Source organism: Corvus cornix, chromosome 1, assembly GCF_000738735.6.
Source record: "Corvus cornix cornix isolate S_Up_H32 chromosome 1, ASM73873v5, whole genome shotgun sequence".
Classification (NCBI taxonomy): domain Eukaryota; kingdom Metazoa; phylum Chordata; class Aves; order Passeriformes; family Corvidae; genus Corvus; species Corvus cornix.
This window is the reverse complement of record NC_046332.1, coordinates 90,913,815-90,937,014: the sequence shown is the minus strand read 5'-3', so window position 1 is coordinate 90,937,014 and position 23,200 is coordinate 90,913,815. Positions and strand designations below refer to the sequence as shown.

Below are 23,200 nucleotides of genomic sequence, written 5' to 3'. Positions count from 1 at the left end.
TTCCAGGCTATAAGGGTTTTGAACCTGTTTAGCACTTGACTACCTGAAGTGTTTTAGCAGAAGAGACACGAATTAAGTTCCCTGCAGAACAGGAGATGTGACTGTATTTACCTCCCACACCACACACACACACTTTGTGTATGATTATTCTGTAATTCAGGCAGCTCTGTCTCCCATCAGATTACTGCTGTTGAGTAAGAAAACTACAGAAAGCAAAAGACTTGTTTGGGAAAAATGCTGTAGCTGATTCTCTCCTCTGTTTTCTGACCATGAATACATAGAAAATACGTCCAGGAGAAAATAGCCTTTTCCCCACAGGATGAATGTTAAATCCTCCCTAGAGATTCATGATAGTAATGACAGCTAAGCACTTGCAGGGACTTTATATTTGCGTCTGGCATCATTGCTTCACCTCATTTCTCACTTTTCTACAAGGGCAACTTTCAATTACAGATGTGTTTCAGCAGCTGCTTGTGACAGTCTCAGGGAAGGGTCAAAGCTGTCTCTGGAGCTCAGACACTGAGACTGGTGTGCAGAGGTGTATTAATGGGGCTGCTCACTAGGGACACAGTTGCAATATACTTTTTCTAACAGCTAGTAAATTGTTGAAGCAATGGGCAGAGCCACGGGCATTCATACAACCCATCTATTACTTCTTTTCCAGGCAACTTTTTACCCTAATTATGATATCCTAATGAAGAATTAATTAGGTAATATAAAGGAATAACTTTGGGGCTAGACAGACCTATCATGAGCTATCACTTAAGATTTTAGCTGTATTCACTGCTAACAGTGTAATCTGTTGTACTTAAATAAATGTCAAGACTTGTACCCAGAGCCACCTGAAAAGCCATCCCTCCCTTTGCAGGTCTGAGCCCTACGGAGCTGCCATTTGACTGCCTGGAGAAGACCAGCCGAATGCTCAGCTCGACCTACAACACAGAGAAAGCCATCGTGAAAACGTGGCGCCACCTGGCCGAGAGCTTTGGGCTGAAGAGGGATGAGATTGGCGGGATGACAGATGGCATGCAGCTGTTTGACCGCATCAGCACAGCAGGCTACAGCATCCCAGAACTGCTCACCAAACTGGTGCAAATCGAGCGATTGGATGCTGTTGAATCCTTGTGTGCAGACATTCTGGAGTGGGCACAAGCAATGCCGGCTCCTGACCCAGCAGGAACATCCTGACATGCCTGTCTGGGCCCTGCACTTCCACATCAGCCCAAAGAAGTGTGATTCCAGTAAGCACTGCATCAAAGACTTTGGACTAAAGACCGTGGATGCTTCTTCTACCTAATTGTTCACGATAACCAAGGGGAAGCTCTTCTCTTTGACTTCTGAAAGTGAAGTTACGCATCTACCAAAACAAGAGCAGAAATCTCCCAAGAAGCTTGGCATGAAACATATCATTAAACAAAATGCTCATGTTAAACAGTTACTGATAGTAAGTGGACACACAAATATCCCTTTAGTGATCTGTGCATGAGTAGAAGGGCAAATAACCCTGCTGGTATCGACCTTCCTGCCTGGCCTTCAGGAAAGGAATTGAATAGCTCTCTGAAAATATTCCTGTCTCTTAGGGCTTCATTCAGTGGTTCAATGGTGTTGATGCATTGTGGTGGCCCACCTAAACCAGAGACTAGACAAGAATAAGAGAATAATAGTAGGTATTTATTTGAAGGGCCTTCCAATGGTACACCCTGGGCAGTCAAAAGGCTGCACCCAAGATGGACCCTGGGTCACGGGTTCTTCACACTTTTATAAGTTTGGTCCATTTGCATATCAGGGTTAATTCTCCAATTATAACCTCAGTTAATGATGTAATTACCCCAGGTTTCCCCCCCCCCTTTAGTGGCTTTAGTTTACACATTTTGGGGCCTGGTGTCCTTGAAGAGCAAACCTAGAGAGGTTTGTTATGTCTAACCAGCATGAGAGAACAGCAGCCAACAGGCCACAAGAAACTTCAGAGTTACACACTAGCTAGTACAGGATTTGAGAAATATAAAAGGTAAAACCTAAGGCATCAGTTTAACAGTTACAGCCAGAAGCAGTACCACAGCCACAGTATCAATTAATACACATTAGGCACGTACATTTCTATCCTCTCCAACCAGTTTCATTTCCTACCTTGTTATGGGTTTGTTGTATCTAGGAGTATGTGCATTATGTGCATAGGTGTATATGAACAGTCCTCAGATTGACTAACTATGCTACACGAAAAAAGAGTCAACACAATTTACAGATTGAAGTGCTTCAAAACAATCTACATAATACATACAAATGCACTCTTGGTCCATACTGATATTTCAGAAACTATAAATTCAAACTGCTGGCTTGCTGAGGACAAGCTGGTTGGCAAGTGGGCAGTTAAAGTGGGCAGTTACTCCTTGCAAGTTGAGAGCAAAATCTTCTTTTCTTTACTGTTAAGAAAAAAATCAAAACCAAAACCAGATTGTTCATTACCATTAAAAATATACTTTTCCAATAGTGACATCTATATATCAAATTATATTCTAACCAGAGGAATTTCAGACAGCAGTGGTGCACATGTGACACAAAGAGTAAAAAGAGTAGATTTCTTTAGAGACACTTGAAATGCAGAGGAAAAAGTGTTTCTTAATGCGATATACTCTTGTAAGCCTAGACCATGAGCACAGAATCCACCAGTGACATCAAACTCATCTGGAAGGTAAAGCATTATTGTGAGTTTGTGAAGTACAAAAATTGATCTAATTTGTTTTTCTTTTAACTAATGTCTGACTTTCATAGTTAAAATTTATCTAAAACTCATTCAGACCACAAGTCAGTGTCTGTCACCAAACCTATTTGCCTAATTCATCGCTAAAATAGTGAAGATTAATTTCACTAAGTGCAAACACTAAACTAAGAGATGCCAATTACAGAGCAATACTTCATAAATTCCAAAATGCAATTAAAAATATTAATTATTACCCAGAATTTAACAACTAGTATTCCATCACTTATTAACTAGGTTTTATCTATGATAGTATCATAATTGTGCAAAACATTTAGCATCACTCTTTAACATCTATATTTAGTATCTTTTCAGCACTTGATTTGTATATCAGGGAAAGTGCATACTGCAACATGAAACCTATCCCTCTCATTATTCTTTTTCTACCCTTTCTTTCACATCATAACACACTCTTCATTAATCTGCATATGCCAAATTTGGTAAGACTTTAACTCTTGTTTCAATGATGCAGCAAGTCGCATTTATTTGAAATTTAACTAGATGATTGATGTTGAATTTAGGGGTGAAATTCTTGCTGTCTTGAAATCAATGACAAATTCATACAGATTTCAACAGGCTTTGATAAGATTTCTAGATCTGCTTACAGCTCAGCAATCTTCAACATGATTTTCAAGACCATGAATTTGCAGTTTTTACTATTGCTACTAGAATTAAAAAAAAAAAAAAGGAAAGAAAGAAAGAAAAAAGAAGAAAGCATCACGATTCTATTTTTCTTGTGCCAGTGTGTAACTGCAGTGTTATTCAGTGGACTGCCTCCTATGTTTTATGTGTCATTTAAAACTACACATCACGTATTTGTTAAAAAGAAGATAAAGAAGATACAGGAATCTTCTTTTTTTATGTTTATTGGGCCATGAAAAGTTAGGGTTTTGAAACTTATGGTGCCAATGTGAACACAGGCTATTTAACATTATTTTATTTCATATACAGTATTTTTATTGTTATACAAGAGACATACAGGATTGAAAAAGAATCCTGTAGGTCTTGCCAAAGCTTACTTTCTAATAACTTTGTTTAATGCTGTATATATAACTTATTATATTGTAAAATATGAAGATAAAATATGCTAATAAAAGAAAGAGGTCAAACACAATTGTATTAGCCATTTCTTTGATTAAATAGCATATTGCCTTATAAATCTGTAATTAAATACATTAGCCAAGGGCTGGCAGGCACATTCCTGTGGTATGGGAGTGTCTTGGTAACATACATGGAGGAATCTTTGCATTCCTGTAGGATACTGCTTTTCTGCATCACTCTGGAAACTTGAAGCAGAAACCATTTTGTCAAGAGAGTTTGCATTCAGTATTTCAGCTCACATGTAATGTGAAAACGCCAAGCCCCTTGCAATTCCTCAGAGAATCTCTAAGTTTTTATCTGTGTACTGAGGACCGTGCAGACTGTGAGACTGGTGAGTAATGTCACAGTAATGGTACTCTCATTAGCATGCCTGCCTTCTGCATTTCTAAACTAGCAGTACTACACAACATTACCAGAAATCTTTACTGGAAGCTTTCACTTCATGACAGGATAATTGTATTCATGTAGTCTTAGGCTGCACAGGTGAGACCGCCAGAAGAACTGCTAGCTTCTGTAAAAAATACAGAGCACCAGTTTGGATTTCCCCCAGACTGAACTACTTACTACCTTGTAAGACTTTCCCTGCCTAGTCCCAGCTTCCTAGCCTGACCAATACTGTCCCAGGTTTTCCTTAGAGAAACTTGCTGGACTTTGCAGACTTTCTCTGATTTCAGGTTGCAATCAGGGACTGCCTTCTACATAATGTTCAGGATCTGATGGTCTTGGACTGACGACATAAACAAAAAGAAGAGAGGTAAGGTGGGCTGAAAAGGGTAGGGGTCAGCTTTGCAGTATAAAACAACAACAGCTGAATGCCTTTATATTCTATAATTCCTATATTCTTAATTCTGTAATATTCACATTAGTCATGAACAATGTGCATAAATGCCCAGCAGTATGGGTTGGAGGATAAGCTGAAAAAGCACACCAGTTCCATTTCTCCCTGTCAAACTCTAAGCCTCATACAGTTCAGCAGTCCTGCTTTGTTTTAAGGAGGGTCTACTTAAGAGAAAAATTCTTGCTGTTGCAGGTGAAAATCATGACCCAGAGGTACAACAATGATTCCTGTATGCAGAAGTCATTCTTCTGCAAGCAACCTCTATACTAGTCTTGATAACGAGAAGAAAATGGAGCCCATGCCCTCATTATGTATGGGATAGGCTTCCTAGGGCATATTTCACTTAATATATTAATAGAAACAGGGCAAGAATGGACTGTCTCAGGCTATATCTAGTTCTAGATGCATAATATTGCATATATATTCTATCCCCACATCCAAATAAGTTCTTTTGATTATTTATTGTGATATAATTTATAATGCATAGGACCTGTTACCTCAGGCATTAATTTATCACTATCAACAACTCTTCAAGGACAGAAATATGTTGATTCCTTTTTGCCACTGTTCTGTAAAGTTAGCCTGTCTAAATACTTAGGAAAGAATGGTAAGAAGCCTTTTCATGCACTGCTGCAGAAGGCATCAGTGATTAGCTGTTACACAGGTCACACACAGGCATCTCATTTGTCCATCTGCTATAAGAAAAAAAAGAGGGTTTTTTTTTTATAGTTGAGGCTCCTATAAAAACAAGCTTGTATTAGGATTCAAGTTAGTATAGCAAGACAATTCAGGAATTATTTTCCAATTTAATCCACCACATAGAAATAAACAAAAAAAGTCAGGAGGAGGTAGTGCTGAATACTGATTAGTAGAAAGACAACTGAATCAGGAAGGAAACAGAGTTCAGCATCTGCTTCTGAAATTCAGCCTTGGTGTGCAAGACTGCTGTGAAAAAAAATCATCCTCACACACTTCAGTGGGGAAAAGGAAAAATCAAGCAGACATTAAACTGCTACTTTGTGGGAAGGATCATGAACAGAGAAATTATATTTAATTACATTTCTTATATAAATAACACTTGAATCCACAGACTAGAATATTCCTTCTTCTGAAGCAAAAAACCAGTCTGGCAACACTAGTTATTGCCAGCTTTCTTCAAAAGCCTACTACTTTTCCAAAAAGCTGATGTGTGGGTGGGAGATTACTCTCCTGTTTGAAACTCTACCATATGATACTTGTTTTTCCCCTAAGGCTAGATAGATTATGTATTTTTCTTCATAATTAACTGCACTAAGAATGCCATTTTATGGAGCTGAAAATGATCTTAAAGTAAACTTATTAGTAGGAATGTTTTTTATGCTGACCTTTCAACTATTGTTAGCAGTATCCTGGCCATTGAATTTGCAGCCCTAGCTTAGTAATCAGAGCAATTACTTACCATTAAGCTGCAGTGATCAGAGAGATGTGTTATATTCAGGGAAATATTCCTTGGGTCCAGTCTAAATATGCTTGAGTAATGGGCACAGAGAGAACTGGTTTTTGAGAAAAAAATATATATGGTAAATACACATGGCTTCTCAGATCTCTTTCCCTCAGTTAATTCTCTCAGTGTGACTTTAGTCTTGTGCCTTATGTTTGTTAAATTTCAACTCAGGACCACTCAAAAGAAAAGCAGCTACAAGCAAGTACACAGAAAGTGATTTTGTTCAAAGTTATCTCTTCTAATAGTAAGAAGGTAGTCATAAATACCCAAGACCCTTGCTTTCAAACTTATGTAAAAAACAAAAGTCTAATAAACAATGATGTTCCTAACCATGGTCAGAAGAGGGTATTCAAAGGTTCATCAGCCCAAAAGATGAGATGGATAGTGGTGATTTTGACACAACATGCTACAAGAGTCAGTGTGACACAGAAAGGTGCCTTTGCCCATCACAGTGTTCTTCAGGGGGATGTAAAAGGCGGGATCTCAACACTGCACAGTGCTATTACTTTTACAATAACTTCAGTGAGTTTTAAAAACATGTGAGCATTACATCATTCAGAGGAACACAAGGTCACTGCTCTGTCACTGTGGTTCCTCTAACCATTTGGAAAGTGGAAGATTACCAAATTGTTTCATAGATCAAAACTTCCAACTTTCTGTACTACATCTAAATACATTATCCTGAAGATAAATGCTTTTTATCATATCATCAATCTCCAAAGCCATGTAAGTTTTAGGTGAAAAATTCAGTGTATAATTAAAGGATCCAGTGTAACAGCTCTGAATTATGAGCTCTACTTACAGCTCCTTTTAAATCTGGTCTGGTAAGTTAAATCATATATTTTAGACATTGATGCTGATCAGGAATAGAAGTTCTTCAAAATATGTTGCCTTCAGCATACTTTCACCTTCCAGGTAAATTTATCTGCTACAAGAAATCTTTCCCTATTATATATATCAAATTCAGCTATATAACATTAGAAAGAGATGCAAGCCAGTCATGCTCAGAAAACTGGGAAGATAACTGTGAAATCCCACTTTCAGACTTTCATCAGCTGGAGAAAGTCACAAATATGAAGAAACAGAGCACAACTGTGCAGTTTGGGCAATGTTAGCCTACTTTATTTAGCTCTGCCAAGCTTCTGCAAATACAACTGTCCCCTGCCCAGGGAACAATCCTTCTTACAGATTTGCTAAATCTAGGTTTTGTAGATGAGGTCTGAAAAATTTATCAATAGGAAACCTTTGATTAACAGCAAGGGTGATTACAATTCTACAGTAGATGGGTTTGTAAGAAAAAAAAAAAGAGAAATTATTTTTCTTCATATTTGGTAGTATTTTCTGGTATGAAAACTGTCTCAACATGAAAAGATGCAATATTCCTGTTGACTTTCTCAACAAGAGGACTCTCACAACTGTTAAAAAAAGCAGCAAAGCAAAACTGTGTGTTAATTCTTTATCTTTCCTTAAAGTAACAGGTTGTGACTACAGGAAATTTTCTTTGTTTCTTGCCAATGATGGCAGTTGACCACTTCGGGAGACCTACACACAGCAAGATATCGCAGATGGTAGCCAGTTTGAAGCTTGTGTTTTGACTGATCAGCTCCCAGAAAGTGAGAGTCCCTGCCTTTCCTCCAAGAGTAAGTACTCATCATGTCTCTCGCTTCCCCTCAAATTCTCTCTCAAAAGATGATTGAAAAATTATATTCTCTGGATGGATATTAATTCACCTCTTTACAAAGGTGTCTGGCATATTTAAAATAGCATATTCCTCTGTAGGAAACTAGAAAAACAGAGATCACATACACCATGTTTCCTTAGGGAATAGGGAGCCACGGGAAATAGCTAGAGGTGCAGTTAACTTTTTCAAATGTATCTTGTTGCAGACAGTTTTCTGGAAGAAAGGTAAAGTAGAAGAAATCCATACTCATAGATGTCGTATCTAAACGTCACAAAAGCAGAAAAAAACCCGGAAAATTCTAGATTCTATCTGTGAGGGGAAGACAATACAAAGAGATGCCCAAAGTGTGGCCAACTTGACAGAAATCTATCATTTCCAAAACCCAGAACAAATCCCCAAATGACAGCAGGGAATGCAACTGACTTTCTCTATTCCCCTTCCCCACAGAGACTGCCAAGGACACTCAGGGGAATGATAACAGGATGGGGATGTTTGAGCAAGGCCACAACAAGGGCTGGTGTGGACAGCTGGGGTGGGCTGGTTCAAAAGGCTGATGTTCAAGGCAGGGATGCCTCTCATTAGACCAGGTTGTTCAGTGCCCCATCTAACCTGGCCTTGAAAAATTTGTGTAAGATCAAAATCATTAGTCTTATCCTTAGGTCATCAATATAATGCATTAATATTTGACAGATTGGAAAACCCTTTTATTTCGCATTTTAATAGAAACCTAACATTTAGATCATAAAACCTTGAAATTAGCTGTGATTCAAGTTTCCAGAGTGTACACAATACTGCACATAAACCACAAGGGACCAATATTAAAAGCTGCACCCTACTCTGTGTGTCTCTTTTTACTGCATTACCTTGGCCATTATTAGATGACCACATTGTATTAAATTGGGATCCCAAGGAAGATTAATAGATTAACAAACAACATCAACAAAGGCTGAAAACTAAGAGCACAATCAACATTCTTGTGCAGATAAGAAAGCTAACAACTTTTTACAGGTTTTTTTTGGTTATGGATTTTGTAGTATTTTTAAATGGTAGTAGATGGAGAAGCACACGAGGACTGGGAATATTCTTCCTAAATAATAGGATTTTGTGTCCAGCCAAAGGTGTATGAAAGCTTTTGCACTGCTAGTAAATTTGACAGAAAACCAAAACTACTAATGAAGAAATACTTATTTCAAAATGCAATTGATTGCCAGAAAATGTTTTTAGCTATGATTAGTGTTATTTAAAAATTACCTAGAATTGGTTTCCTGCCCAAAAAGCACACATTGCTTGCTCTCTCTTCTAGACATACTTGATGCCAAATCTGGTGTAGACTCCTTTCATAGAAAAGCTTGTTAGAAATGTTAAGTCAAATTGGTAGAAAAATATTTGCAGTTAGAATTCAATTTCAAAGAGCAGTTCAAAGGCTTCTGGTAAAAAAAAAAAAAAAAAAAAAAGAGAGAAAAATGAGACAGAAATTCTCTGAAGTTTTATACTGATGTCAGTGCTAGTCAAAGACTGAATACAGCAGATCGTTAAGCTTTAACTGCATTTTCAATTTTACAAATATAGATTTTCAGTAATTCCAGTACAAATCAGCAATGGAAGACTAATTTCAATTTTTACAAGTACCCTAATTCAAATTTGTAAGAACTTCTAAACACTGAACTGTGGCAGACAAAAAATATGTTCATACTCAGAAGAGAAATGTGGGTACTGTGAGGATTGTATTGCAAATTAATACAAAATATAGCAGAAGCAATAAAATATAATGATTTTACATTAGGGATTACTATTGCCAGACATTTTTAGAAATGCTTTTATTTACATTTGCAAAGATATTACTAACCAAAGTTGTACTATATAAAGCAGGATAAAATACTAAATGTTACTTAAATACAAGAAAAGATCAAACAAACACTAAGAAATTCTGATATCAAAACAACAAAATTTCTCATTCAATACATCTAGTTATGTTAAAGAAAAATCTGGTTTTAATCATTAAAACTATAAGATTATCAAAAGACAATCTGCTAAAATACCTGTCTGCTACTTATCAACCATAAAATAATGATTTTATAAAACTCTCTGAAGAGTCAAAAGTAACTGAGATTCATACATGTAATGAAAGGCTGCTATTTCTGATCTGCTTGTTCTAAGGACTCAATTGCTTAGATTGCATGAGTCATTCACAACAGCAGCATTATTTCACTTCTTAAGAAAGTATTGAAGAAAACCATCTAGCATATTACAAAATTGTTCATTTTCCTTTTTATGAATGACTGAAATATCAGTGAGAATCCACACAATACACAGCGAATTACACGGTACTGAGGTGCTGCTTAATGTATTTATACCAATCAGTAAAAAAACCCCAAATTCCAAATTTCAAGTAACATAGGCAGTTGGTTTAAATTATACAGAACATTAATTAGAGTGAAAGCTAGTGCTAGTGGCTTGTGCTTAGACTGGAGGCAAGAGAGCTACTCTTCAACAATTCCAAATTCAGCAGAACTGAATTGAGGTTTATACAAAGGAAGGTGTAATCTGGATTTATAGTTCTACGCAGTTCTTGGAGCATTTGATGAAGAGCAAACAATTCAAACATCTTCTTATTGCTTCTGCAAAAGATTTTGAATAAAATAATTGTCAGTTGAAAACTGAGGGGTTTCATATAAACACTAAAGATGCTACAGAAAATATATTTTTGATGAAGAAAAATGTGCATTATTTTGAGGATTTCATGTAATTCTTCTATGTTGCATATATGTTTCTAAGCACAATGTTATCAATGCATGGTGAGAAAAATTATCATTTTTCTTGAGTAAGTGATATGTACACATAGTATAATGAAAGCTCAAGCAAAGGCTGTAACAGGGCTTTTCACTCATGTGAAATAAGATTTCAGAGACAATAAATTTAAAAAAAATAGGATTTATGAGCCAATTTTACTTTGACTAGTAAATTCCAGTAATAATTTATATTAGATTATTTTATAGGAATTTTTTCCTAGAGTTCAATTTTACTCCTTTGAAAAAATGAAAACCTCAGTTTTGTCAACAGCTTTAAGTCCAATGTAAAAAACTACTCAGCTTAGATACCTCCTTTCCTAAACAAAACAGCCCCATTGAGCAATGTCAGTGAAGCTCAGCAGTACATTACTGTTGATATGATGACTTTCGTTACAATAAACCAATCATCAGTAAGCAATAGGAACACAATCTAAAAAGATGAACATTCCCAAAAGGGCTTAATTGGCTCAAAACCTTAAATTTATTTTTTTGAAGAAAATGAAAACTGATGAAACTTGAATGCAAGTCAAAGATAAGACTAAATTTTCAAAGGAGATTACTACTAAGTGTCTGAGTAAAACTGAAAGTCTAGGATTCTCTTCTAAGAATTCTAAGCATTTTTGTCATCTGAAGACATAAGGAATAATTCCTCTTTAAGTCTACATAGTGAGGCTTTTTTCCAGTTTGCACTCTGTAAATTGAACTAGATTTATGCACTAATTTAGAGGCTTGTCTTAAACCTCTATGACAGAAATAGTTTAAATTTAACTGTTAACATTAGAAGTCCAGGACTGTATACAGTAGAGGGAATAAACAGAAAAACAAAGATGAGCTTTTGGAAAAGAAAAAAGATAAAGGTCACCAAGTTCATTGACCTAATAATAGCTAACGGAATAATGGTAGTAAAGGATTACTTTATTCTGGAGAGCTTTTGCAGTATAACACAGAGCTTTTCCAAAACTGGAATATCTAGCTTAGAACTTCGAAGCAATACAGAGCAAGTCCGGAAGAAGGATTCATTACTGCAGGCTTCCAGGAAAGGCTGTAAGGAACCTGGAAAAGAAAATCATTTAAAAACTGTATCACAGAGTTCAGTGCAGGGAAAAATATATGTAACAGTTGTTGATACTTTTAGAAGGCCTTAAATGCTCCATGTTGTGCAATAATTAGAACAACCAAATAATTCAGTTTCTATTGAACGTGTGATGCAAAGCTCAGGTAAAACTAAAAACTGAAAAAGTGCAGGTTCCTAAGAGTTCTGACAGTACCGATCCTTGGAGCAAAACAGGGTCTATTATCTTGGGAACAAAGGAAAACAGGAAACAGAACTATTTTAAACTCAAAATTCTTACATTGAAAATGTTTATTCAATGCTCATTTATCATGATTCTTTCCTTTAGATTGTGGGAGGGGAACATTAAGCTGTGCAAAAAGACTCAGAAAGAAATATTTTAAGCTGCTGCACATCACAAGGACAGGCATATTACATATAAGAGATCGTGTGAGACCTGATTGTCTTTCATTATCAACATACTGTCCCTGTACTCAGTTTCAAGAGAGGAAACATAATAATTAAGAGGCAAAAGTAAGATCTGTACAACAATTAAATACAAAAGCCCCTCCCTTAAAATAGTGGATGAGTTTTTATGTCACACTGAAAAACCTTTCCCTCTGCCCTGTTTCCCAAAATCTAATAACTTCAAAACAAGGTTAAATCTGTTCCCTGGTTATCTCATTCTTGGTTCTAATATTACAGATTAATTTATAGCAAAAATGTAAAGAAAAGAAGTAACAATTTGTTTTTCCTTAAAATTAACAGACTTTCATATATCACAGGGCATTTGCATTAACAGAGTACGCATGCAAGGAAAATATTTTAATTGCATAATGTTAAAATATTTAACATGTTTCACTTAATAGGAAATGGCAATATGCAAATTACAGCATAAACCAATAAGCAAGACATTAAGAAAAATTCATATCCTGAATACTGCAATTTATAAATAGGATGTCAAGATGTTTTTATCAGTACAAAGAGTGCTGGATGTATGTTTTAGTCAAAATTTTCCCTTTCCTCATGGAAAGGGAAAGGACATGTTCAAGGACATACAACTTATTAAATGTAACAAGTAGCCTTGGAGTGAATTCAAGGTTTTAATTTATTTCAGAAGGCTTACTGATAAAAAATCCAAAGAAATGCTACAGAAAACTGTTTGAAATAGGGCTTAAAAAAGAAATCAACTTGGCATTACAAGTCAGCCTGAGAGCCCAAATAACTAATTTTCTGAGCTGGGCATTTATACTGAATATTCAGTAAAGACCCAGTTATTCCTATTCCAACAAATGACCAAGTGCCACCTCCCTGATATCCAGGGAACTCATGAGACTTGTGGGCCTTTGCTGGTTTATACCCTCAAATGAAGAGACTGAGAAACAGCAAATGCCTTTAGCACAGATCTGAGAAATTATGGCTACACATAGTCTTTTCTCTCTTTTCAGCAGAGGTGCTTTGGCATTTAAAATGCTGGATTCAACAGGTGGGATCCACAACATACATAATGGAATGTGTGGATGGAAACCATACAGATGCAGGATAATAACAGAGTTTGGTAGCAAGAGGCCAACCTTGCAGCAATAAAAAGCAGCAACAACTGACATTCTATAAGGTTTGGAAAAGGCAGGCAGATGTTTTGTGGTTTGCATAGCTGAAGTGTCCTCTGTTCTTTACCCAAAGTAATGGAAAACAACAATTATTCAAAGAGATGTGCATTATCAAGGCAATAAATCATTATAAATTAATCTGCTTTTCTGTTTACATCTTCCATGTTTGTTGCATTCTTTCTACCATTTTCAATACACCTATGGTTTTACACATGCTGTCCTCTCAGTTTTAGTACTACTTTGTACAATTTGCTGTCTCTAAATTGTAACAGTAATAGATATAAAACCAGAATGAAAGAAAAGTAGAAAAGTAAGCAGTAATCAGTGAAAAAAAGATAAGTAAATATACTCTTTTTCATTTTATTCTAGCTTATGGCCTTCAAGGCATACCACTTTAAATATTTTTTTCAATATTTCTGTACTTTCACTGCAGAAGGTATTATTTTTCAGAAATTGTCATATAGAAAACCTCAGAGCTATCTGTCAATTACAGCAAACAGAAAATCCTTAGATGAGTTCACCACATGTGCTACATTTAGTGACTGACATACACTCAAGACTCAGTGCTCTTTATTGAGCCGCTGCTCTCTGTGACAGAACTCTGGGGTTATCAAGTACATACAGAAGAGTCTTACACCTGGAAAAATAATTAACTAAAATTTCACTTCTGGTATGATGCTGTAATGCCCAAGTGAGTCTAACTTGCTAAAATCCACAAGAAGAGATGACAAAACTATGAAAAGAAACAGCAAATAAGCAAAGCCCAATGAACAAAATCTACCATCTTAAGAATACTTCCTGACCAAATATTTCTATCATTAAAGAGTGTTTGAAGTAAAATTTCTGTACAATAGCAGGAACAGATAACCTTCTGCAAAGCAAGAAAAATCTAGGACTACAAATTATGTAGTTTGCAACTTTACAGCAATTCTACAGGACTACAACTTTATAGAAATTCTTCTAAGATTTGCTAGAGTTCCCACATATGACTGCCTATTCCCAAGAAACAGAAATGGTTGGTCCTATCAACCTGCACTGCACCACTGATGAAATGTGTTTTAACAACAAAAACTTGAAACAGTATCTCACTTACCAAAGATGCTTATCAGAAAGGGAAGAAAAGAATAAATAAATGTGTGAGAACATTGACATTCAAAAAGCAAATTGAGAAGAAAGGTTTTTCTTCTTTCTATTGCCCGTTAAGACAACAAATGGCTTTGAAAACTCATTTAACATGACTTCTGACTCAGCTGAGCTCTGATTCATGAGAGATCCAAAGGTAACAAAGACTGCTTGGATGAATAGCACAATCCTACAATTTATTCCTATAAATATCCTTAAATAGCCATAAAATGATTTTAATTCCTTTTCTGCAGGGTAAACAAATACCATATTTAGCTGACCTGAATATTTCTTTGCTGCCCTGCTCATACTTGTTCCTTAAACATATTATATTAAAAAAACAACACACACACACACACACACACATATATACATTCTGTAAGAATGTTCTGACTTTGAAGCTTACAAATTAACGTAAAAGACAACATTACTTTTAAGACAGAGGATTTTTCCTATAAAACAGAAAAGCCAAAGTGGTAATTATTTCTAAAAGTTTGTGAAGTTAATCACGTGAAAGCCAGCTGATAAAAGCCCATGTTTAAATGGACTTTCTGTACACTGCTTACATATTCAATTCAGATAAGCTTTTGAAGATTATATTCTAAGTAATCAGAAAATGAACAAAACAAATACATCATTTAAATGCATCTCTAGCTGATCAACTAAAAGAACAAAAGCTTCACATTTTTAAATATTTTGGTGGCTTAGATTCTGCATAGATTTTGCATTTATTTAACTATTTTAGAAGAACTTAATTGGAATTCATCCTGACAGGACTCTGTCACAATTTAAAATAATCTGCAAAAGCCTTCCCTGGTATCCTTAAAAAATTGGAGCATGCTGTAGTTGCATTAACTTAGCTTGATTGGTAGACTGCAATGAACAATAAGCAATTTATCATTGTTGACAGAATTCATCTGAAATTTACCCTCAAACTAATCAGTCACACAGAGCATAAAATCTCACCAGCTACAGTTATCCAGAAAATTCTGTGTCATACCTAAAGCTATGTCACTTCAGGAAATAAAATGACAACTCTAAGCTCATGTTTTAACAAATTAATGATTACAGTTTTGCCTCATTTTCTAATTGTGAGAAGATCTGCTGGGAGAAAGGAGAACATGTCTCAGCAATGCAAGTGAATGGTGCAGCAGTGTCTACGAGTGTGGAAAAGTTACCAAACACAAAAGTTAGCTGTGCACCACAGCAGAAACACTTCAAAGGAAACACCAACATCACTTGGTTATAACCAACTGCCTATAAGGGCCACCTACAAGATTTGAACCATTTGCTGAATTTAACATTTTCTCCTGCAATCAGTAACCAGGACAGTTCAGTGTCAGTGGTTAGAGCACAGTGTAGGTGCCTACATGGGTGACACTGAGTTAACAGAGCCCAGGTGGCAATTTCAGCTGGTCACCCACTATGTGTTGACCTCAGTATGACCTGAATGGCTCTTCAGTTTCCTAGGATGTGCAAGACATAAAAACAGACATGGGACAGGATGTACAGAAAACCAGTATCATTCTCATATAGCAACTGGATATTACATCCAGAAAAAAAATTGGGATAGGCCTGTATTTTATGGGGGTTTTTTTACTGTCCAGAGCTTGATGAAGGTGCTGACAGGGTTGAGTGTTTGGGGCTAAGAATCAGGAGAAAGGCCAAGGCAGGTCTGTTACAGACCACCCAACCAGGATGAAAAGGCAGATGAACTAGTCTATAAAAACTGGGGAGATGTCTCATAATACCTAGTTATTCTCATGGGCAACTTCAACTTAGCTGATGCCTGCTGGAAATACAACACTGCAGAGAGGAAACAGTCCAGGAGGCTCCGGGAGTGTGTGGAAGAGAACTACCTGACACAGATGGTGAGGGAGCCAATTAGGGAAGTCTCCCCATTGGATCTGCTGTTTGTGAACAGAGAAGGACTTGTGGGTGATGTGATGGCTGAAGGGCGTCTTGCGCACAGAGATCAAAAAATGATAAGAGTTTTTTATTCTTGGAGAAGTACGGCAGGGGACCTGCAGAACTACTAACTGGGACTTCCAGAGGGGCAGACTTTAGCCTGTATAAGAGACTGGTGGAGAAAGTCCCCTGGGAGACAGTCCTGAGGGGAAAAGGAGTCCAGGAAGGCTGGACATTCTTCAAGAAAGAAATCTTAAAGGCAGAGGAGCAGGCTGTCCCCATATATCAAAAGACAAGCTGGTGGGGAAGCAGACCGGCCTGGATGAACAAAGAGGTTTGGCTAGAACTCAGGAAAAAAAATAAGAGTTTATGACCTTTGGAAGAAGTGGAAGGCAGCTCAGGAGGACTGCAAGAATGTTGTGCAGTTATGCAGGGAAAAAATCAGAAGGGCCAAAGCCCATGTAGAACTTAGTCTGGCTATTGGTGTAATAGACAATAAAAATGTTTCTATGGATACACTAATAACAAAAGGAGGGCTAAGGAGTATTTCCATCCTTTACTGGACGTGATGTGGAAACATAGTGACAAAGGATGAGGAAAAGACATCCTAATGCCTTCATTGCCTCAGTCTTTAATAACAAGATCAGTTGTTTTCCAAGCACCCAGCCCCCTGAGCGGGAGGACAGAGACAGGGAGCAGGATGAAGTTCCCATAATCCTATGGGAAATGGTCAGCGACCTGATACATACACCACCTAGACACACACACACCTATGGGACCACATGGGATCCACCAACGAGTGGCAAGGAAGCCAGTGGGAAATGTTCACCAAGCCACATTCTATCATTTACCAGCAGTTCTGGTTCATGGGGAAATTCCCAGGTATCTGGAGGCTGGAAAATGTGATGCTTATCTACAAGAAGGGCCAGAAGGACGATTCAGGGAACTACAGTCCTGTCAGCCCAACCTTGGTGCCAGGCAAGGTCATGGATCAGGTCATTCTGAGTGTCAGCACATGGCATGTACCGGGATCAGGCCCAGCCAGAACAAACATGGGTTTAATGAAAGGCAGGTCCTGCTTAACCAACCTGATCTCCATTTACAGCAAAGTAACCTGCTTGGTGGATGAGGAAAAAACTGTGGATATTGTTTACCTGGACTTTAGTAAAGCCTTTGTCACTGTTTCCCACAGTATTCTCCCGAAAAACTGGCTGCTCAAGGTGTGGAAGGGTGTTCTACCCGCTGTTTAGTGGGTAAAAAAACTTAAGTGAAAAACCCCGAACTGGTAAAAAACAAGTCAGGAAGCAGCAATTTGCAAAGTGAGAATAGTTGATACAATGTATTTGCTGGATTCGGACCAAAGAATGGAAAACCGAACATTTGTGCCCTTCAGTAAAAATCTAAAGATATTTTCAGGAAATAAAGCAGAGAAATAAAAAAGAAAATAAAATGTACTATAGGCTTATCTATAAGTATGTGTATAGGAACTATAGTTGTTGAGGCAGAACAGTCAGATATTTTTGTTTGGTAAATAAAGGCTACAGCAGTTATACCTAATCTAGACTTCAATACCATTTGAGAAAGCAACACGTGATATTATATTGCAGAAAATGGGGGTTAGTAGAATGGCTGGAAGGTGTGTAGTGTAAGGAATGCACTAAAAACGAACTTCAGTTTTAAACACTGATTTTTGCAATTGTGCTTATCCGGTGTACTAATTAATGACTATGGCATAAAGGTAGGAATAGTCCAATGAAATTCCATGCTGGAACTGCCTACTTAGAATGCAATAGGTATAAAACACATGGAAATCAGAACTATCTTACTTGCTAGAATAGCAGAAGCATAGAGTTGATATACTAAGAAACAACAAACATTTTTCCTGGAAAATCACTGATTGTAAGTGGATCAAAGGATGGATCTGATCACCAGAGGATAAAAGTTTTTGCTGTGGTGACTGAACTCAGTTTGTCTATGAGCAATCAATATGGTTTTACCATTAAAGACTGATTCTAATGAGGCCTGACAGAGAGAAAAAAAAAAATCACAAATAACCTAGGTAGCATTTTAAATTGAAGTTGTACACTGCTATGGGTTACTTTGTTCAAGAAGCCAGAAAAGGCCCAATGAAATACCAGAATCACAGAAGGAATCACAACTCCCTCAGTGCACACCCAAAGGAACTTTGTTCCAAACAGAATGACAAACTAAGAAAACCTTAACAGAAATAAACATAACTTGGCACCACCTGTAATTCTGTAACATTAGCTTGCAAATGAGCAGGTGTATAAAGTCTGAGCTCTGACAATGCCTAGATGTTACTCAAACTACACAATTTTTACTACTCACTTCCAAGAAAAGCCTTTCCTTATGGAATTATTTCAATTATGACATTGCTCTAAAAAAAGTTGGCTAAAAAGTACAGTAGTTCTGATAGTCAAATACAAACCAAAATGTGTATAAAAATATTTTTCCTACTTATTTTATGGAAAACTATAAAACTGTATAAAACTATTTATTAAAAATATGCAAGTTTAGTAAATAAGAGCAAACAAGATCTTATTTGAAAAACTTTAATATTCTAAAGATTTCGTAACTTAAATTGATTGGAAAGGGGATGTGTATATCCAAATACTGATAATAAACAACTCTTTATAACATCAAATACTTTTTAAAAGTTAGCATTCACATCTACCTTCAAAATTATATGCTGCTTAAGAACTACAGTATTACCCTAAATGAACAGTGAAGCTTTACTTCCAATATGGCTACTTGGCTCTACATAACTGTATATTTAATGGCTCCTTCTATTTATTCCTTTGGAGTGGATGAGACAGGGGTCCAAAATTCAGAATAGCTAAGTATTACATGACTGTTACTAGAAGAGGGAGAAAATAATGACACAGAGATTATTTGTTATTAGAGAGGGGTACGTCATACTAAATGAATTTCATCAAAATCAAAGTATTCAAACTAAATTTGCAATTAATTAACAAAAATGTGTGCAAAGTTTTGGTGTACTTGCTTGCTTTCAGCACATATAGGTGGGTCCTAACATTATCTAGGCTGCATTTAACACAGTTAGAGATCCTTATCTGTGGTTAAAATATTAAACTAAAACATCTATTAATCCAACACAATTATTCAGTGTTTTCAGAAGAATGAATAAAAATTACAAAGGTAAGACAGCATAATAGAAGAAGGATTTCCTTTTAAATGGTTTGTATTTCAATGTTCAAGCCACATAAGCTGTAAATCATTTCTATCCCTATAGCTTCAAAACACAAGTCCTCAGGACAATTTCACATCTGCTTTTCACACAGGTGAGGTGGAATCCTACCTTAATACAATATTCACAAACTTGACATTTTTATCTTTTCAGTACTGCAGAATAAACTCACTTGAAAAGCTGCAATCCTGCAAAGTTACCAGGAAAGATAATATGCTGGAAAATGTTGTATTTTAATCTGTTTAAGCATACAAGCATTCTTTACTCCATGCCTTCACTGCTCGTAGTCTGTAAAGTCTCAAAATGCTAAGACTCAAGAGGAACCATAAAGGGGCAGATTTGAGTTTCCTTGGCAAATTCTGACCATTGACTTTTTAGAAGTACCCACAGAACAGTGCATGCTGTAGAATTCCTAGCATCAGTTATGGGAGCATTCCAGCACAAAGGAAAAGAGAGAGTGTCCAATAGATAGTCAAAGTAAGAAGACTTCAGTTTACATGTAAATAAGCACAGCTTCTTACTACGGAGAAAATCCTTTTATCTTCACTGGCTTCATTAACTTCCCTATGAGACAAGTGCATCTGGACACAGACTTGGTTATGCATGACCATAATATTTTTTTAAAAAAAAAAAAAATTAAAGTAAGATTCAGTGAATGTGTAAATACAGCTCACTTTTGCAGTTACTAAATATCTTCAGTGATATCAATATGGTTAAGAAATCACACTTAAGTCCTACCAGAATGTGCCAAAACTTACAGTAAACATGAGAGTATCATTTTGAGATGATTTTTTTAAATACACTCTCATTTTGATTTGTGAATAAGTACACACTAATATAAAATATACTCTCTGCAAAACAGAAATAAACTTGAAGACAAAGTACATTTAAGTTTTATTTAAAGTAAAGACCAGTGTTTCATAATGTCCAGTGAGCAGGTAAGTTTTGATTTCATTGAATAAACTTAAGGTTGGGAAAGGGAAGCCTACTAATCTACATGACAGCAGTCAGATGTCACTGCAGAAGGAATTTAAGATGTATGATGTCTTTGAATAAAGGTGCAAAAGGTGAAACTGAGGCAGGAGCTCTCTGCCAACAGCAGATTTCAAATCAAGCATGAACCAGACTGCAGTTAACAATGGTATTTTTGATAGGTGAATACAAATTCACTACATAATTTGAAACCCTTTAACTAATTCACAAGTTAAAAAAAACACAGTAAGCTGCATGAGAAGTGAGAAGACAAGAAGAACACTATTGAACAAGATTGCATATGACAAGTATTCAGCAACAAGGTGATTTAATACCAATGATGTGATGTTTTTCAACACCCACAGAGCAAATTTCTTGATGTGGTCATGCTACTTATCACTAGATTGTTTCCAGAAAATGTTTCAAGTCTGGTATCCAGGAATTCTCTTGAACAGTGTGTTGCACCTACTGTCCTAGAAACAAGATCTGCTGAGAAAAGAAATTTGTCAGCAGAAGTCTTAGGGAGAAAGCTTTGGAGTAGGAAGCCACTGGTTCTTACGATAACAATCTGGATGATTAGAAGTAACTATTACTTTAATTATCAAACATTAATTTTAATAGTAATTTTAATGGGAAATGGTAAGAGCGTTGTTAAGCAATATATACATTATATGCCATTTGACTAAACTGAAACATCAGCATGTAGCAGTTAATATGCTTTGTTCTTAAAATTTCAAAGGCAGTCAGAGCACTCTGCATTTGTAGAAATCTATCACCAAGGCATTTGGCATTTAACAAGATAATAAACCTACTTTCCATGACAATGCCATCAGAGAAGATTTTGTTTTAGATCTGTCTTCAGAAGGGTTCATAGCTTTGAGATGGGACTAAAAACCAAACACCATGGCCTGGTAGCCTGCTTTCCTTAATTAAAGTAAGGAAACCTTAAAAAGCTGTGGTACTGAAGTCCTTCTTCCCTATTAAATGAGCAGGAATAGGTCTCTTACCCTTTTCCTCAATGAGAAGCAAGAAAGATGTCTTTATAGATCACTCATTAGATTCAAATACCAAAAGAAGGATCAAATTGAATGTTATGGCACTCATCTGAAGCCTCAGATTCCAGGAAAAGAGCACCATGACTAAAAAAACCACTGCAGGACTTGCTCCCTTGATTCTGCTTTTATCACTCAATCTTTGCAGTAAGGGAAAGATGGGCATCCTCCAGAAAACAAGCATGGATTGGTAATGGGTATGGAGAACCAAAAAGAAATTGAAAAGGATATAACTGAACTGACACTCCTCCTATCTGATCACGAAACAAGACAGGAACCAATGAGATAGCTATAGTAAAAATATAGCTATACCAATTTATACACCATTATGTATACACTTTTAAAAGAGTATATTAGCAGAATGTAATAAGAGAAAAGAGATAAAATATATTTGTGGAGTTGACTTTCTACTGTCAGGTTCACAACAAGCTGTTAACTCTCGCAACTGTGGAATTTAGAAGCAAACTATTTCTTCCCCTGTAGAGAGCTGACTAAACCAACGAGACTGCAACTGAGGCCACGGAGCTCATCTGAAGAAAAATAATTTCTCCATCATGAAAACAACATGAAATATAACATAAATTATTTAGAATTATACAGTTTATCCTAAGAATTACCTACAACTTCATTTCAGTTACTTGTTAAGTTTCTAGCATAGGTTAAACTAAGCAATTTGCTAACAGAATGTAAGTGGTTAGGTAAGGACCCACTCAGTTGCAAAATTTTGTTCCTCAAATCTACTAACAGTAAAAGTAATGAACAGAATCCACAAAAGTACTGGAATATGGAAAAAAACCCAACACTATAAGAGCGTAAAAGTAAACTGAAACTGAAGTTCTTCTGACACAAGTAAACTGTCTGAAATTACTGCATAACATCTTTAGCAGTTCCTCTCACTCTTATGCCCTGAGAAGCATACTAACCTCAACTTTTTTCACCCCTGACATTTAAAAGTCAGCCTTTGGTACATCTATGAATGTTTGTATATGACAAGAACAATGATCAGTAGAACATTTCACCTCCTCTCCTCAGGCCTTAAGATTTTTGTAAAAGAGGTGAGGCAAACAAGATTGGCATATATATAATACACCACACACATATAAATATTCCGTGTATCAGACACACTGTTACAATTCCAAATACGTTAATGATTGGGTGTACTGGGTCTGGCTGAGACAGAGCTCATTTTCTTCGCAGCAGCCCTCAAAGTGCTGTACTTTGTATCGGTAGCTGGAAACACCTGTCCTTGGCTACTGCTAAGCAGTGCTGGCAGTGTGAACACTGTCTCTCCAACATTCCCCCACACCAGCAGGCTGGGGTTGGGCAAGATCTTGGGAGGGGACACAGCCAGGACAGTTGACCCAAAACTGACTCTCATACCATATGGTATTTGCTCAGCAATACAAGCAAAGAGAAAAGAGGAGGGCAAAGGCAGCGTGAGAGGGGAAGGGGGCATTCCTTACTTATGACATGCCTTCTGGAGCAACCTCTGTGCATGCTGAAGCCCCACTTCTCAGGAAGTGGCCAGATACTACCTACTGATGGGATCTTTTTGTTTCCTTTGGTTCCATGTGTGGACTTTGCTTTTGCTTTAATAAACTGCCTTTAT

At 36.6% G+C, this 23,200-nt stretch overlaps 2 protein-coding genes across 4 annotated transcripts in view; one reads left to right on the top strand and one right to left on the bottom strand.

Annotated features, from left to right (window-relative positions):
- The window catches only part of EDAR (ectodysplasin A receptor), a 70,919-nt gene extending 69,210 nt beyond the window's left edge, over nucleotides 1-1,709 (top strand). For all 3 annotated transcript variants that reach the window (XM_010394297.3, XM_010394298.4, XM_019283056.3), the window contains exon 12: nucleotides 869-1,709. In XM_010394297.3, the coding sequence (XP_010392599.1) occupies nucleotides 869-1,188 (320 nt within the window). In that variant the 3' untranslated portion in view covers nucleotides 1,189-1,709. The remainder of the gene's footprint in view (nucleotides 1-868) is intronic.
- A 5,984-nt stretch (nucleotides 1,710-7,693) lies between these two features.
- The window catches only part of CCDC138 (coiled-coil domain containing 138), a 35,484-nt gene continuing 19,977 nt past the window's right edge, over nucleotides 7,694-23,200 (bottom strand). Inside the window, exons 15-16 of the mRNA XM_039555683.1 lie at nucleotides 11,562-11,700; nucleotides 7,694-10,476 (exon numbers count right to left, since the gene is read on the bottom strand). Coding sequence (XP_039411617.1) covers nucleotides 10,305-10,476; nucleotides 11,562-11,700 — 311 coding nt within the window. The 3' untranslated portion in view covers nucleotides 7,694-10,304. The remainder of the gene's footprint in view (nucleotides 10,477-11,561; nucleotides 11,701-23,200) is intronic.